Source organism: Drosophila guanche, unplaced genomic scaffold (assembly GCF_900245975.1).
Source record: "Drosophila guanche unplaced genomic scaffold, DGUA_6, whole genome shotgun sequence".
Lineage (NCBI taxonomy): Eukaryota > Metazoa > Arthropoda > Insecta > Diptera > Drosophilidae > Drosophila > Drosophila guanche.
Window position 1 is genome coordinate 4,326,314 of NW_022995754.1, and position 18,199 is coordinate 4,344,512.

General features: G+C 51.4%; 1 protein-coding gene across 2 annotated transcripts in view; it reads left to right on the top strand.

The window, feature by feature from the left end:
* The window catches only part of LOC117589315 (titin-like), a 57,898-nt gene extending 41,416 nt beyond the window's left edge, over positions 1-16,482 (top strand). For both annotated transcript variants that reach the window (XM_034281114.1, XM_034281115.1), the window contains 12 exons: positions 21-1,623; positions 1,689-1,918; positions 1,978-3,345; positions 3,416-6,214; positions 6,277-11,838; positions 11,897-12,184; positions 12,248-12,479; positions 12,560-12,731; positions 12,798-12,984; positions 14,111-14,459; positions 14,529-15,840; positions 15,934-16,482. In XM_034281114.1, the coding sequence (XP_034137005.1) occupies positions 21-1,623; positions 1,689-1,918; positions 1,978-3,345; positions 3,416-6,214; positions 6,277-11,838; positions 11,897-12,184; positions 12,248-12,479; positions 12,560-12,731; positions 12,798-12,984; positions 14,111-14,459; positions 14,529-15,840; positions 15,934-16,074 (14,243 nt within the window). In that variant the 3' untranslated portion in view covers positions 16,075-16,482. The remainder of the gene's footprint in view (positions 1-20; positions 1,624-1,688; positions 1,919-1,977; positions 3,346-3,415; positions 6,215-6,276; positions 11,839-11,896; positions 12,185-12,247; positions 12,480-12,559; positions 12,732-12,797; positions 12,985-14,110; positions 14,460-14,528; positions 15,841-15,933) is intronic.
* Positions 16,483-18,199: the final 1,717 nt, after the last annotated feature.

Here is an 18,199-nt window from a genome sequence, read left to right on the forward strand (position 1 = left end):
AATCTAAATTATTTTTACAGTCCAACAACATTCTGGCGGTGGCAGCATCACTGGCGGTGGCATCAACTATGTGCCACCCGCATTGACACACGTTTATGCCCAGGGCGACATCTCGCCGCCGGTTTTCGAGCAGATCTTCAAGAATGCTCGCTTCGCTCAGGGTGGCAATGCCATGTTTGAGGGAAGGCTGCGTGGCAATCCGAAGCCATTCGTGACATGGACCCGAAAAGGCGCACCACTTCTCGAGTCGCAAAAGTTTCGAATGAGCTACAACGAGGCCACCGGCGATGTCTCGCTGCTGATCAATCAGATTGGACCCGGGGATGAGGGCGAGTATACCTGCACCGCTCGCAATCAGTATGGTGAGGCCATCTGCAGTGTCTACATCCAGCCGGAGGGCGCACCAATGCCAGCGTTGCAGCAGCCCAGCATCCAGAATCTGGAGAAGAACATCTATTCGAATGGGTACTCGTACACGTCCATCGAGGAGGAGTTCCGCGTGGACACCTTTGAGTATAGACTGCTGCGTGAGGTCTCCTTCCGCGAGGCCATCACCCGCCGCTCCGGCTACGAGCTGGACTCTCAGCTCTCCCAAGAGCTCGACCGCACCCTAGGCCCCGCGCATGCGCCACAAATCTCGCAGAAGCCGCGCAGCTCGAAGCTCATTGAGGGCTCCGATGCTGTGTTTACCGCTCGCGTCGGCTCCAACCCCAAGCCCCGTCTCACGTGGTTCCACAACGGACAGCGTCTGGTGGCATCGCAGAAGTACGAGATCTCCTATTCGAGCGGAGTGGCAACGCTGCGCGTGAAGAATGCCACCGCCAAGGATGGCGGCCACTACACCCTTTTGGCTGAGAATTTCCAGGGCTGTGTCGTCTCCTCTGCCGTGCTGGCCGTGGAGCCGGCGGCTGAGTCTGCCTACGAACCGAAACCCGTGGACGTGATGGCCGAGCAGCTGGAGGCGGGCAAGGCCTTGCCCCCGTCATTTGTCAAGGCCTTTGCCGATCGCGAGGTCACCGAGGGACGCATGACCCGTTTTGATTGTCGCGTGACTGGCAATCCCTATCCGGAGGTCTTCTGGTTCATCAATGGTCGCCAGGTGAGGGACGATGCCTCACACAAGATTCTCGTGAACGAATCGGGCAGCCATTCGCTGATGATTACGAATGTGACCCGCCTGGATGGCGGCGCTGTGCAGTGTCTGGCCCGCAACAAGGCCGGCGAGGTGGCCATCGAGGCGCAGTTGAATGTGCTGGAAAAGGAACAGGTTGTTGCACCGCAATTTGTTCAACGCTTCAGCACGATGACTGTGCGCGAGGGTGAACCGATAACGATGAGTGCCAATGCCATTGGCACACCACTGCCGCGCATTACCTGGCAAAAGGATGGCGTTCAGATCTCATCCACCGCCGAACGTTTCGTGGGCATTGACGGAGGCGCCACCTGCCTGGAGATACCGCGTGTCCAGGCCACCGATGCCGGTTGGTATCAGTGCACGGCCCAGAATATTGCCGGCTCGACGGCCAATCGTGCGCGCCTCTATGTGGAAGTGCCACGAGAGCAGCCATCGCAGGAGCAGCGTCGTTTGAATCTGCCCCGACCCACGAAAGTGATTGAGCCAGAGTGAGTGTCTCAAAGATTTACCTTCAGGTTGCCAAAGTTACTCATTATTTTTGGTGTTTTTGCAGACCCATTCCTGGCCCTGAAATCATTTACTTGCGTCATGTGGAGCGCGCCAAGCCCCATTTGCGCCCTGGGGAGGAGGATCGCGTTTATCCTCCACCACAATTTATTATCCCGCTGCAGAATGTGCAGCAGACCGAGGGCGGACGCGTGCATATGGAGGCGCGCATTGAGCCCGTGGGTGATCCCACAATGGTCGTCGAATGGTATCTCAATGGACGTCCCCTGGCAGCCAGTAAGTAGAGCAACTCCATGAAGAAAACTTGCGTCTAATACCCCTCCTCTTTCCTTCAGGTGCCCGTGCCACATCTGTCTTCAAGTTTGGTTTCATCGCCTTGGATCTGCTGAGCATCATGGGTCATGACTCTGGCGAGTACATGTGCCGCGTGAGCAATGCCAGCGGTGTGGCCGAGTCCCGTGCCATTCTGTCTGTTGTGCAGCGTCCATCCATCGATCAGACATCGCAGAATCCCAACAGTGTGCAGTACATCTCGCAGCTGGAGGACTATTCGCGCTATCAGCGACAGGAGAGCTCCGAGGAGCAGCTGAATCAGGCGCCCCAGTTCATACGCCCACTGCGTGATTTGGGCGAGTTTGAGGAGGGTAAAAATGTGCACTTTGAGGCACAGGTGACGCCCGTCAATGATCCATCGATGCGCGTGGAATGGTACAAGGATGGCCTGCCCATTACAGCCAGCTCCAGGATCACGGCCATCTTCAACTTTGGCTATGTGTCCCTGAATATCCTACACCTGAGAGCCGAAGACTCCGGCACCTACACCGTGCGCGCCGTCAATCGCATTGGCGAGGCCATCAGTCAGTCGGTTATTCGTGTCCATGTGCGCTCCCAAGTGACCGCCGATCTGGGCATACCCGAGCAGCAGCGTTACATCGAAAAGACCGAGCAACTGGAGGACTATCGCAGCAAATCTCAGCAGCGTCGTCATGTGCAGGAGGCACCCGAGGCCATTGCACCGCCGCAGTTCAAGACTCCCATCCAGAATCAATTGGATCTGCGGGAGCACGCGCATGCGCACTTTGAGGCGCGTCTCGAGCCGGTGGGCGACTCCACGATGCGCGTCGAGTGGCTGAAGGATGGCCAACCGCTGGAGGCGAGCAGCCGCATCACGACCTACCACAACTTTGGCTACGTGGCGCTGACCATCAAACAGCTGACCATCTACGATGCCGGCACCTACACCTGCCGCGCCTACAATGCCATGGGCCAGGACACCACCGTGGCCCAATTGACGGTCATCTCAAAGAATGAAATTGTCTCCGACTCGCAGCATCCCGGTGGTCTGCAGAAGATTCAACATTTGGAGGACTCATCCCGCTACGGACGTCGCGAGGAGGAGGAGATTTGCATCAATCAGGCGCCACGTTTCCTCGGTCCCATGAAGGGCACCACCAAGATCTTGGAGGGACAACGCGCCCACTTTGAGGCACGCGTGGAGCCGCAGTCGGATCTGGGCATGCATATTGAATGGTATCACAATGGACGCTCCATCACGGCAGCCAATCGCATACAGACCTACTACGATTTTGGTTATGTGGCTCTGGATATCTCGCAAGTGAGGGCCGAGGATGCGGGCGTCTATCTGGTGGTGGCCAGGAACAAGCTGGGTGAAGCTCAGTTGCAGGCAACGATGGTAGTGGAAAGTATGTACAAAACAGAACCAAAATCTCTGTGGAATCCCCTCTTAATAATCTCTTTTCCTTCCCTCCCCAGCTCGTTCCAATATCGACACATCTAGCATGCATCGTGGCCTCTACGAGAAGACCCAAAATCTGGAGAATAAACCCTTCGTGGAGCCCCAATATGACATTGAGGAGATCTCCAAGTCCAAGCCCGTATTCGTGCAGCCCCTGGCCGATCCCAAGCCCATACATGATGGCAAAAATATCCATTTGGAGTGCCGCCTGGAGCCCATGGGTGATCCCACAATGCGCGTCGAATGGTTCCACAATGGCCGCCCCGTGACAGTGGGCTCTCGCTTCAGGACCTACTACGACTTTGGCTTCGTGGCTTTGGACATTATCAAGGCCACTGCCGCGGACTCTGGGGAGTATACAGTGCGTGCCACCAACCATCTGGGCACTGCCCATACCTCCGCCTGTGTGCGTGTGATCGATCGCACCGATGTCGTCACGGAGACGCAGAATGAGCAATCGCTGGAGCAGATCCAACTGCTCGAAAACTCGCGTAGCAGGCAGCATCGCGAGGAGGACATCACCGTGATGCAAGCGCCACAATTTACGCGTGCGTTGCATAACATCGAGACTGTGGAGGGCACCAATGTCCATCTGGAGTGCCGCCTGCAGCCCGTGGGTGATCCATCGATGCGCATCGAATGGTTCGTGAATGGCAAACCCGTCAAGACGGGCCATCGCTTCCGTCCCGCCTATGAGTTTGATTATGTGGCCTTGGATCTGCTCGGCTGCTATGCCATCGATTCGGGCGTGTACACGTGCCAGGCAAGGAATCAACTGGGCGAGGCCGTCACCTCTTGCTCCGTGAGAATCACCTCAAAGAACGATTTGATTCTGGAGACGCAGAATGAATCGGGACTGCAAAAGATTGCCTATCTGGAGGATAGTTCTCGGTATCGCCGTCACGAGGAGATCGATGAGGTGGTCAACATTCGTCCGAGGTTCCTTACCCAACCCAAGAGCCTGAACAACACCCGCGAGGGAGGACACGCCCACTTCGAGTGTAAGATTGAACCCGTCACAGATCCCAATCTGAAGGTTGAATGGTTCAAAAATGGTCGCCCCATCACCGTGGGTCATCGCTTCCGTCCCATACACGATTTTGGTTATGTGGCTTTGGACATTGTTCATTTGATTGCCGAGGATTCGGGTGTCTACACCTGCAGGGCAGTCAATTTGATTGGCTCCGATGAGACCCAAGTGGAGTTGCAGTGCCGCAGCAGCGAGCAAATTGTCACCGTGACCCAGAATGAGGCGGGACTCGAGCAGATCCACTATTTGGAGGATCGTTCGCGGTACAGCCGTCGCGAGGAGATTGACGAGAGCACCAAGCAGGCGCCAGTGTTTACCACATCCCTGAAGAACATTGAGATCAAGGAGAACCAAAGGGCGCACTTTGAGTGCCGTTTGATCCCCGTTTCGGATCCATCGATGCGCGTGGAGTGGTACCACAACAATCTGCCCCTCAAGTCGGGCTCCCGCTTCACGGAAACCTCCAACTTTGGTTTTGTGGCGCTGGATATTATGTCCACGCTGCCCGAGGATGCTGGCACCTACACCTGTCGCGCCTTCAATGCCGTTGGCGAGGCCATCACCTCCGCTGTGGCTGTGGTGCACACCAAGAAGTCAATTTACTTGGAATCGCAGCACGAGACGGCACTGCCACGTCTGCAGCATCTGGAGGATGGCTCCAAGCGCCAGCGCATCAGTGTCCAAGATGAGTTTGTGTCCCAGGCGCCAATCTTTACGATGCCCGTGAGGGATGTGCGTGTGGCCGAGAATCAGGCCGTGCACTTTGAGGCACGTTTGATCCCCGTGGGAGATCCCAACCTAAAGGTCGAGTGGCTGCGCAATGGCCAGCCCATTGAGGCCTCGAATCGCACCACCACCATGCATGACTTTGGCTATGTCGCACTGAACATGAAGTATGTGAATCCCGAGGATTCCGGCAGCTACAGCTGCCGTGCCATCAATGAGTTGGGTCAAGCGGTGACCTCCGCCTCGCTGATTGTCCAATCAAAGACGGCCATTCAGCTGGAGACGCAACACGAGGCTGCCATGCACAAGATACATCAATTGGAGGATCACAGCCGCTACCAGCGACGCGAAGAGGAGGAGTACACAGTCACCACGGCCCCAGTGTTTGTCACGAAACTGATTGGACCCACGAACCTAAAGGAGGGTCAAAGCGCCCACTACGAGTGCCGCATCGAGCCGTATCCGGATCCCAATCTGAAGGTCGAGTGGTTCCACAATGGCAAACCCCTCAGCACGGGCCATCGGTTCCGCACCACCTACGACTTTGGTTTTGCCGCCCTGGACATTCTGACGGTCTATGCCGAAGACTCTGGGGAGTACACCTGCCGCGTAACCAATAATCTGGGCGAGGCCATCAATTCAATCAACCTGAATGTCACCTCTCGCTCCTCGATCATCCATGAGACACAGCACGAGGATGCACTGTCAAAGATTGCCCATCTAGAGGATGCCTCACGCTTCCAGCGCAAGGCGGACGAGGAGCAGTTCCACGCAGAGCGTCCACAATTCGGTCGCTCGCTGCGCAATGCCAAGGTCAACGAGGGCACGCCGGTGCATCTGGAGGCAACGCTGATACCCGTGAATGATCCCACAATGAAGGTCGAATGGTACTGCAATGGCACACCCATCCAAGCGGGACATCGCTTCAAGACAACCTACGATTTTGGTTTTGTCGCACTGGACATCCTTTATGCACATGCCGAGGATACGGGCACATACATGTGCAAGGCCAAGAATGCAATTGGAGAGGCAGTCACGACATGTGCTGTAAACGTAACAGGTATGAGTACCCCAGTCCCCCTAGAAATCCTTTCCTTAAACATTCCATTTCCCTTTTTCTAGCAAACAAAACCCTCGATCTGGACACTATGGATGCGGAGAGACTCGAAAAGATTCGCCAACTGGAAAGCTATGCCCCGCCCACCAAGGCTGTCGTGGAGGAGAAGGGCTCCAAGCCCATTTTCCTCACACCACTCAGCAATTTGGAGCACCTCAAGGAGGGCGAACATGCCCATCTCGAGTGCCGTGTGGAGCCCATCAATGATGCGAACCTCAAGATTGAATGGTTCTGCAATGGCAAGCAGTTGCCCATGGGTCATCGCTTCCGCACCACCCACGATTTTGGCTATGTGGCGCTGGACATTCTCTATGTCTATGGAGAAGACACTGGCACGTACATGTGCAAGGCCACCAATTTGTTGGGTGAGGCAGTAAATACCTGCAATGTGCGCGTATTGAATCGCCGCAGCATGATTCTGGATACCCAACATCCCGATGCTTTGGAGAAGATTCAGAAACTGGAATCGAAGGTGGTGAATGCACGCACTGAGGTCGGTGATCATCCCATCAGTCCGCCACACTTTACGGCGGAGCTGCGCGGCTCCACGGAGATTTACGAGGGACAAACGGCGCACTTTGAGGCGCAGGTGGCACCGGTGCATGATCCCAATCTACGCATCGAATTCTATCACAATGGCAAGCCACTGCCATCGGCTGCCCGCTTCCACATCACCTTTGACTTTGGCTATGTGTCGCTGGACATTACCCATGCCGTGGCCGAAGATGCTGGAGAGTATTCTGTTCGTGCTGTCAATGCCATGGGACAGGCCGTGTCGGCCACTAATCTCAGGGTGATTGCCCGCGGCACCATAATCTCGGACACACAGCATCCGGAGGGTCTGGAGAAGATCCGCAAGCTGGAGTCCACAGCGCCACATCAGCGCCAGGAGGTGGAGACACCGGGCACTCGTCAGCGTCCCGTGTTCACGCAGCCCTTGCAGAACATTGACAGGATCAATGAGCACCAGACGGCGCACTTTGAGGCGCGTTTGATTCCCGTGGGTGATCCCAATTTGAAGGTCGAATGGTATCGCAACGAGAAGATCATCGAGGACAGCTCTCGCATCACCAAGCAGCATGACTTTGGCTTTGTTTCTCTGGACATTTCCCACATTCGGAAGGAGGATGAGGGCGTCTACATGTGCCGTGCTGTGAATCCGCTGGGAGAGGCCGTGACCACCGCCTCCATGCGTGTTGTGTCCGAGGCCAGCATTCTGATGGACACGCAACATCCGGACAGCATAAGTCGCATCCATCAGCTCGAGAAACCATTGGCGCCACGTCCCACCGAACCGGAGCGTCTCTTCGAGAAGCCCATCTTCACGCAGCTGCTGACGGGACCCTCAGAGCTATGGGAGGGCGCACACGCCCACTTCGAGGCGAGGGTTGTGCCCGTGGGTGATCCTTCACTACGTTTCGAATGGTTCATCAATGGAGTGGAGCTGCAAATGGGCTCCCGACTGCGCACCACTCACGACTTTGGTTTCGTGACGCTCGACATTGCGGCTGTGGTGCCGGAGGATGCCGGCGTTTACATGTGCCGCGCTTACAATGCCGCCGGCGAAGCTGTCTCCTCCACGGCCATGAAGGTGAAGACCAAGGCCAACATTGATGGACAACCTTTGATCCCCGAGTCTTGGGAGGCCATTCGCCTGAAGGAGGCTGCCATGAATCGTGTGCCCGAAATGTTTGTAGACTCTACGCCACAACAGGCGCCGGTGTTCACGACACATCTGCAATCCTACGACAAGTTGCACGAGGGACAACATGTGCTGCTCGAAGCTCAAGTGGAGCCACGCGCTGATCCCAATCTGCGCATCGAATGGTTCAAGAATGGAATCTCCCTGACCACCGGCTCCAGGATACGCAGCACTTTCGACTTTGGTCTGGTGACGCTGTCCATCAACGGTTTGCGCGAGGATGATTCAGCCATTTACACGTGCAAGGCCACCAACCAGATCGGTGAAGCCGTGTCCACATCCTCGCTGAAGATTGAAGATCGTCACTGGCTGCAGGCGGACTCGCTGCATCCCGATGCCCTGCCACGTATTGGCGCACTGGAGGCACCCAAAGCGGATCGCCCAGCGGCGCCAGAGCCCACCTATGAGACGCCCGTGTTCATTACGCATCTGAACAACATCGAGTGCAAGGAGTCGGACAATGTGCGCTTCGAGTGCAATGTGGAGCCCGCCAGGGATCCCACAATGCAGATTGAATGGTTCTACAATGGACAACCGCTGCAGGCGGCAGCCAAATTCAAGTCCATCTATGACTTTGGCTACTGCGCGCTGGATCTCACCAATTCCTATGCGGAGAACAGTGGCATATACACGTGCAAGGCCACGAATAGCCGTGGTTCGGCCACCACATCGGGCACTCTCAAGTGCACCGGTGGCAAGACCATGTACCTGGACACACAACATCCCCAGGGAGAGAGCGGTCTGGAGGCAGTGCAGGAAACCGAAGAGGCACTGGCCAATCGTTATGCCCAGAAATCGAGCAAACCCGAGACCCAATATCCACCACCAGTGTGGACCAAGCCGCTGCAGGCCGAGTTCCATTTGTCGGAGGCGCAACCCATCCATTTGGAGGCGAATGTGGAGCCCAAGGAGGATCCAAATCTGTTCATCGAATGGTACTTTAATGGCAAAATGCTGCAGCATGGCTCACGCTTCAAGATGACCACAGAATTTGGTTTTGTTACAATGGACATGATTGAGGTTTACGCTAGGGATCAGGGCATCTACACGTGCAAGGCATACAACAAGGCCGGTGAGGCATTCACCTCCACAACCATCTTCTGCTCCACCAAGGAGAACATCATTGAGAGCACACAACACCCCAAGGGCGCTGAGGGTCTCGAACAGATCCAGGACCTCGAGGATTCACTGCGCAAGGACGGCTCCAAGCCGGAGCAACCCGATCTGGGCATTGCCCCACGCTTCACCACGGAGTTCGTCAACATTGCAGACATTGGCGAGGGCGAGTTGGCTCACTTCGAGGCGAATCTTATACCTGTGGGCGATCAGAGCATGATCATAGAATGGTTCTACAATGGCAAAGTGCTGGAGGCCAGTCATCGCGTGCGCACCATCTACGCTTTTGGCACAGTGGCCCTGGAGGTGCTCGGCACCAAGATCGAGGACACTGGCACCTACACCTGCCGTGCCACCAATAAACATGGCACGGCCGAGATCAGCTGCACGTTGGAGTGCGTGGACAAGCCACGTGGCCAGAAGCCGCACTTTACCTCCCACATTCAGCCGCTGCAGGGCTTGAAGGACGGACAATCGGCGCATTTCGAGTGCACTTTGATTCCAGTCAACGATCCGGATCTGAAGGTCGAATGGTATCACAATGGCAAGCTGTTGCGTCACTCGAATCGCATCAAGACTGTCTCCGACTTCGGTTACGTTGTCCTGGACATTGCCTACCTGCAGGATCACGATTCCGGGGAGTATGTGTGCCGTGCATGGAACAAATACGGCGAGGACTTTACCCGCACCACCCTCAATTGTGGTGGACGCGGCGGCGTCTTCTACGACAGCCTGCAGCCTGATTCGTTGCAGCGCATTCGCGAATTGGAGTGCCCACAGGGACAGCAGGGAGATACCAGTGCACCCGTCGTGGCAGAGCCACCGAAATTCATCACACAGATTGCGGATGTCACCAAGCTGGTGGAGGGACAGAGCGCGCACTTTGAGGCACGTCTTACGCCCATCACGGATCCCGATTTGGTCGTGGAATGGTACTTCAATGGCAAGAAACTGCCGCACGGTCATCGTTTCCGCACGTTCCATGACTTTGGCATTGTCATCCTGGACATTCTTTACTGCTACGAAGAGAACTCTGGCGTGTACGAGTGTCGTGCGGTCAACAAGTACGGCGAGGATTCGACACGCGCCTCCCTCAAGTGCGCCTCAAAGGCGAGCCTCATTTTGGACTCGCAACTGCCCCGCGGCATGGAGGGTGGCCTGGAGAAGATTGCCAATCTGGAGTACAGCATGGTGCGCACACGCGACGACGCCACCACCGAGGAGACCAAGGGCAAGGCGCCCGTCTTCACCGTGCCCCTCGAGAACATTGACAACATGCGCGAGGGCGAGAATGCGCACTTTGAGGCAAGGATAACGCCCGCCGATGATCCCAAATTGAAGGTTGAATGGTTCTGGAATGGACGACCCCTCAAGGCGGGCTCACGCTTCCGCACTTTCTGTGACTTTGGTTTCGTTATCCTGGAGATTTCCCCGGTCTATCCCGAGGACTCCGGAGAGTACTCGTGCCGTGCCATCAACGACTATGGCGAGGCCGTGACCACCTCCACAATGAAGATCCAAGGCAAGCGCTCCATCATCATGGAATCACAGCTGCCCAAGGGCATGGAGGGCACCATCGATCGCATTGCCGAGCTCGAGGGATTGGGCTCACGCAGCACAGAGTTCGTGCCGGATGATGACACTGGCAAGCCGCCAGAGTTCATTACGACGCCATTTGACATGGTCATTACGGAGAATTCGCTGGCGCACTTCGAGTGCCGCCTGCAGCCCATCAATGATCCGTCGATGCGTGTGGATTGGTTCCACAATGGCAAGGCCCTGTGGGCCGGATCTCGCATCAAGACCATCAATGACTTTGGCTTTGTTATCCTGGAGATTGCGGGCTGTTATCAGCGCGACACGGGACTGTACACGTGCAAGGCCACCAATAAGCATGGTGAGGCCACAGTGTCTTGCAAGCTGCAGGTCAAGGGTCGCCAGGGCATCATCATGGAGCCACAGCTGCCGTCGAACTTCCGCACTGGCACCGAGAGCCTGCAGAAGCTGGAGGAGAGCATGCACAAGCGTGAGGAGATTGTCATCGATGAGGAGCAACCCAATCCACCGAAATTCACCGAGGACATTAAGGACAATCTGGATGTGCCCGAGGGTGGACCCATACACTTTGATTGCCGCGTTGAGCCCGTGGGCGATCCATCGATGCGCATCGAATGGTTCTACAATGGTCATGTGATGGCCACTGGCTCCAGGGTGCATCAGCTGAATGATTTTGGTTTCATTGCTCTCGATGTGGATTACATTTATGCCCGGGACTCGGGCGAGTACACGTGTCGTGCCACAAACAAGTGGGGCACTGCCACCACCACCGCCAAGGTCACGTGCAAGGGCAAGCATAACATTGTCTACGAATCGCAGCTGCCCGAGGGCATGACCTCGGACAAGCTCAAGGAACTCGAACGTGGACGCATACCCGAGGCACCCAAGATCGTCGAACAGGAGTACGGACCCCCGAAGTTTGTCACACAAATCACCAACGTGACCGTGGAGGAGGCGGAGGCCGTCAGGTTTGAGTGCCAAGTGGAACCCAAAACGGATCCCAGCCTGCGCGTTGAATGGTATCGCAATGGCAAACCTCTGCCGTCAGGTCATCGTTATAGGAACATCTTTGACATGGGTTTCGTCTCGCTGGACATTCTCTATGTCTATGGCGAGGACTCTGGCGAGTATGTGTGCCGCGCCATTAACAATCATGGCGAGGATCGCACCAGAGCCACAGTGTCCTGCAAGAGTGAGTTTTTCCCTGCACTTTCTTCCCTTCTTTTCTATAACTTTTCTCTCTCCCCTAGAACTGCCCACAATTCTGTTGCAAAATCAAGTGCCACGCGGCATGAAACGCTCCGATGCATTGACCCAAATGGAGGCCACCATCAAAAAGTACACCTCGGAGGTGCATCTCACAGAGGATGATCTCTTCGATCCGGATCGCAAGCAGCCCCCGAGATTTGTGACTCAAATCAAGGAACAGCTGACGCTCACAGAAATGGCCGTCACGAAATTCGAATGCCAATTGGCGCCCGTGGGTGATCCCAATATGAAGGTTGAATGGTTCTTCAATGGCAAGCCATTGCTGTACAGTAAGTACTCGAAGATCTCACCCACCCAAACTCCAACTAAAAGTTATTGTTTCCCTCCCATAGAGAACCGCTTCCAACCCATTTACGATTTTGGTTATGTGGCCATGAACTTTGGTTGGGTTTATCCCGAGGATTCCGGCGAATATGTCTGCCGTGCCACCAATTTGTATGGCAAGGATGAGACCCGTGCCTTCATCAAGGTCTCTGGCAAGCCGGGCATTGTCTATGATTCGCAGCTGCCTGCACATATGCAGAGCATAGATCGCATTCGTGAAATGGAGGCCTCATGGCAGGTGTAAGTATTAACAGAAAAGAGTGAAAAACCTTCACAGAAATTGGAATATAAATTCTAAATAAATTATTCCCTTCCCTTAGTGTCCCTGAGGAGGCTGATCCCGATGCCAAGCCACGATCTAAGCCTGTTTTTGTCAGCAAAATTGAACCCCAGACGGTGGAGGAAGGCGAACCCGCTCGATTCTGTGTCCGTGTGACTGGACATCCACGTCCCAGGGTCATGTGGCTGGTCAATGGCCATACCGTGGTGCATGTACGTATGAAAGAGATTTCGAATAAATACAAAACTAAATGTTAAACCTCTCTCATCCCCATTTAGGGCTCTCGCTATAAGCTCACCAACGATGGCATGTTCCATTTGGATATCCCCAAGACCCGTCAATACGACACAGGCAAAGTGGAGGTGATTGCTCGCAATTCTGTGGGTGAATCCATCACTCAGACCGAACTGAAGGTTGTCTCACGCTCCGATGATTATCGCAATGTTTTGAAGAACTCGCCACGCCGTAAGTGCCACAGATTTTACACACGAATTTCCAATTATTTACAAGCTATTTAGACAAAAATAACAACAAAATTTACAAACAAAATGCAGTAGAAAAAAGAAACACATGATAAAACTTTCACATACAAAAACTCATTTGTAAATATTTATACATGACAACATGCCACAAAAGATACATGCCACATAATACCCGTAGATGCAAATGCAACCACGTTTTAAAAGTAGCAAAAAACAATTTAGAAAAACAATCCACAAAAGAAAATATCCCTCAAGAATCCCCCCAATACCGAAATCCCACAATTATTCCCACCTCCAAATCCCAAGAGATCGGATCGTAATGTAGAAGAGCGCTTTTTGGAAGGAAGAAGGACCCCCAAATGGACTCTGCAATGTCTCTCTATCTCTCTCTCAATCTGTATATTACGTTCTAAGTATTGCCATTTGGAGCCATGGGTAATATGGTGATAGTTATGATAGTTCTTTCTTCGTGTGTCTCTGTGTGCTATTTTCCGTCTGTTTTTTATCTCCAAACTGTGGTCATCATCCGCTTGTCATTTAAATTCTGTATATATTCCTCCCTCTCTCTCTCTCTCTCTATCTCTATCTTTCCTGTCTTTATTCATAATTTGTTGAGATAAAAAAAAAAAACAAAAAGGAGCTAGTAGACCTCTAAAAAGAATTACTAAACCAATAATCATATATTCTTTGTACTAAATCGATTTCCTAGTGACTAAAAACTTAAGTTTTAAGGCATGAAAGTTTGTATTAAAGATTATAGAAACACAGAGATGATGGACTGAAAATTAATGAACAGAATTGGGAGAGTTTAAGATATTTAAGAGTCATTTGTGTACATTTATTCATGGATGGTAGGTATAAAAAAAGAATAAATTCATTGTGAATAAATATCTCCACTGCTAGAGAGCAAAATAAATCTGTTCTTTATTTATATTTGAACTAAAAGCCTCATCTTTGTGTTCTACAATATTTTATACCAGAAATACTAACATCTATCATCCCCGTAGCCGCATGTAGTTGTGTCTTAACAAACTTCTTTTTCGTTCCGCCTTTATATGCGTGACCCCAAAATTAAATCCCAAAATTGTGCTCCCCTTTTGAATGTACAGCCTGGTATGACTATGAGCTAGCCGCCTATCAGAAGGAGCGTCAGGACAATGAACTGGAAAAGGTATTTGATGAACGTAAGCAATATTTGTCCGAGCAGAGTGCACACACGCTCAAGGGCGTGGAGCATCTGAAGCCGAAGCAGTACAAGCCACAGACACCCGACTGGCAGCAGAATGTCAAGGCCAAGAAGAGCGAGGAGTACTACAACAAGCTGCAGAGCCTGGAGGTGGAACAGCTGCTCAAGGAGACCAATCTGAGGAGGGACAATCATCAGTATGCCATACCCGGCGAGAAGGTTGTCAGCAGCTCAGCGGCCAAGGGCATGGCACACTCTTACGAGGAGAATCTGTAAGTAAAGAGAGAAAAACCCCCAAAGAAAATTCCACTAAGAACAATTTGTTTGCCCTTTCAATCTAGCCAAGAGCAAACGAGCACCACTCAGGTAAAGCCTGCCCCACCAAAGGGCATCGCTGAACCCTCCGAGTCGTCCGTGCATGGCCGTGAGGTGCACATGAACAAGCAACAGCAAGTGCAGAAGGAAATCCAAGGTGATCTTGAGATCACACGCAAGATCACCGCCACCGAAACCACCGAAGTGGAGCACAAGGGCACCATTCAGGAGCGCGTGGTCAAGGGACCCGTTAAGCCTGCCAAGGCCCCAGTTTTCACCAAGAAAATCCAACCCTGCCGCGTGTTTGAGAACGAACAGGCCAAGTTCGAGGTGGAATTCGATGGCGAACCCAATCCCACGGTGAAATGGTACCGCGAGAGCTTCCCCATTCAGAACTCACCGGATCTGCAGATCCACACGTTCAGCGGCAAATCGATTTTGATTATCCGTCAGGTGTTTGTAGAGGATTCGGCTGTGTTCTCGTGCGTGGCTGAGAACCGCGGAGGCACCGCCAAGTGCAGCGCCAATCTCGTGGTGGAGGAGCGTCGTCGTGCCGGCAAGGGTGGCATTCAGCCACCGAGCTTTGTGACCACCATTCAGAGCACCACCGTGGCCACCGGACAGCTGGCACGCTTCGATGCCAAGGTCACAGGTACCAAGCCCATGGATGTCTACTGGCTGAAGAACGGCATGAAGATCCATCCGAGCATCAAGTTCAAGATGCTCGAAGAGGATTCCGTCCACACTTTGCTCATCATCGAACCCTTCGCCGAGGACTCTGGCCGCTACGAGTGTGTGGCCGTCAATTCGGCTGGAGAGGCGCGTTGCGATGGCGATTGCGTTGTTCAATCGCCCACAAAGCCGGACAAACCAACGACACCCGGCAGCGAGAAGGCCCCACACATCGTGGAGCAGCTGAAGAGCCAGTCCGTCGAGGAGGGCAGCAAGGTGATCTTCCGCTGCCGCGTGGATGGCAAGCCCACGCCCACAGCCCGCTGGATGCGCGGTGAGAACTTTGTCAAGCCGTCGCGCTACTTCCAAATGTCGCGACAGGGCGAGTACTATCAGTTGATCATATCGGAGGCCTTCCCCGAGGACGAGGGCACCTACAAGTGTGTGGCCGAGAATAAGTTGGGCAGCATTCAGACCAGCGCCCAGCTGAAGGTGCGTCCCATTGAGAATTTGGATGCCCCACCGACCATTACGGCACTGAAGGATGTCTCCGTTACGGAGGGCATGCCCGCACAATTCAAGACGACAGTGACGGGCAAGGTGAAGGCCACCAGTGTTCAGTGGTTCCGCGAGGGACAGCTGATACCCGAGACACCAGATTTCCAGGTGGGTTTTCAGCAATAATACTCAAATTTCATTGTTCTAGGATTCTTTGTGTGTTAATCGTGAAAAATAATATTCTATTGGGACTCATTACAGATGATCTTTGATGGCAACAGCGCTGTGCTTTTGATTGGAACCACCTACGAGGAGGATTCGGGCATCTTTACAGTACGTGTGACTTCGTCCACCGGCCAGGTCGAGTCCTCAGCCAAACTGACTGTTAAAAGTAAGGATTAAATCTAAAAACTAAGCCAAAACCGCAACCAGAGTTCGACAAAATACCAAGCAAAACACACACATAAAACCAAACGTAAGCGAACCGTGTTCAAAACATCAATCAACAAAAAAAGATCAAACAACCAACAGAAAAACAAAACCAACTCCAAAGATTGCTCAAAAAATAACTGAAAATACTAGAAAGTAACGTATATTTTCAGTACGGAAAATATTTAAAATACCGACAATACTGAACTTATACTGAAAAATATTTAAAACATAAAAACTGACACAACGAATCCCCAAAAAAACAGCTACGAACGTATAGAACCAACCACTACTACTACTCGTACGATTATATTACCTAAAACCTATCGAAATATATCGATAGTTATCGATATTGACCAACTACTAGTCGTAAAAGTTGGAGATTGAAGAATATTCTAAAGCGAAGAACCTAAAACCTTTTCTAAACTTATTTCCAAACGAACGAAGTTTTTAAATTTGTACTAACAATTTTTGCAAAATGTGAAACCCACAGCAACAAAAATATCTACCATAATGTTAAACAGGAAAAACAATTAACCAAAGAACAAAAAACTAAAAAAAAAATCAACGCAAAGAACAAAAAAAATATTGAAAAGAAAAATTTTAATTGAAAAAATAATAAAAATAATTACAAGTATTTTGCAAAACTATAAATATTTATAGAACATTTATTCAAGTAGAAAAAGCATCTTGCTGGCAGCACTAGGAAATTAGCACACAAATTTCAAATTAAAAATTGAAAATTGAAAATTCTTTAGCCACAGAAAATGAGTGAAATTGAAAATGACTCAAAGAATATTCATGTAGATGAGACAGTTCTCTAGGCCCCCGATGAGTCGTTTTATAAATAAGGCAGCCACAGCTTATGTACAACAATACTTTCAACGAAATTATGTCCGAACACTAGAGCATACATATAGGCAGAAGGCAGGCACAGGCCACTTTAAGAATACTTGGTGTCTTATGTATAATATTTTCTACCGTATCCCAAATGATACTATATATAGTATCTCCCAGCAATCATCATTCGTGTGGTGTAGTTTTTTGGTGCCGTGTGCACATGAAACGCACATTTCAACCGCCTCCGCTCGAGCGTGAAAGTTGTTATATTTTCATGAGAATATTAGCATAAAATATTATGGATGACACATCTAGCTCACACACTGGTCTTTGCTGGTTCTGTTCTGCTCGTTCTGTGTTCCGTTTCTGGTATCTTGTATCTGCCAGATACACACAGACACACACGTACCCACCAGCCAGCCAGTACGGTTCTCTAGCCAAAAAACTAGAACACAAATAATATCAAAATCCATTCAGCCATGGGCTTTTCATCTTGCCATTCGAATGATGCTCTATTTTTCCCTCCTAGATATTCTTCTATATGTACTCTTTTTTTTCCTCCCCAATTTGTTCTATTTTCAATAGTATTTTTGGAGAATGTTTTGCTTTGTGCTTTCGAGAAAACTAATTTCCAATAGATTAGCGTTAAAAAATCCGTGCTGGGATCTATTTTTGGGGGCCAGCGCGCTGTCTGGATATCTGGTGTTCTTTCGTTCAGGCAAAACAAATTGAAAAACATTTGATGTATTTTCCGCTTTTTGCTTCAAGTAAATCTTGAAATTTATTTTCAATAAAAAGGCACAACAAAAAAATAAAGCAACGAAAGAAATTTCTATAGTTCTGCGGGGGGTTAGGAAACATGCAGAAAATAAATTAAAGAGATTACCTAAAAGAGATGATCCCCCGGGGGTTTTTAAGAGATCTTATAGCCAAAAAAAGATATTGGCCAACAACAAACAGCAGTTGGGCATTTACTCATTAGACAAGAACATGAATTGATGATTTTGTTTATGGTGCAGAAATGAATTTAATTCGATTAATCAGTTACGGCTGTTCACTCATCGAGCAGCGGAGGGACCTTTAGATGAATCATGTCTTGCTCCCCCATGTAGTTTTTTCTTCTTTCTTGAAATATATTTAGCTGCCAGGCCCAAAGATGTTTTGTTGTTTCCAAGCAAAGATGCTCCCCTGTTCGATGCTGCAAAATAAATCCCATATTAGAAAAGGTTCAAGCTGCGCTTTAAGATACTTCTTCATG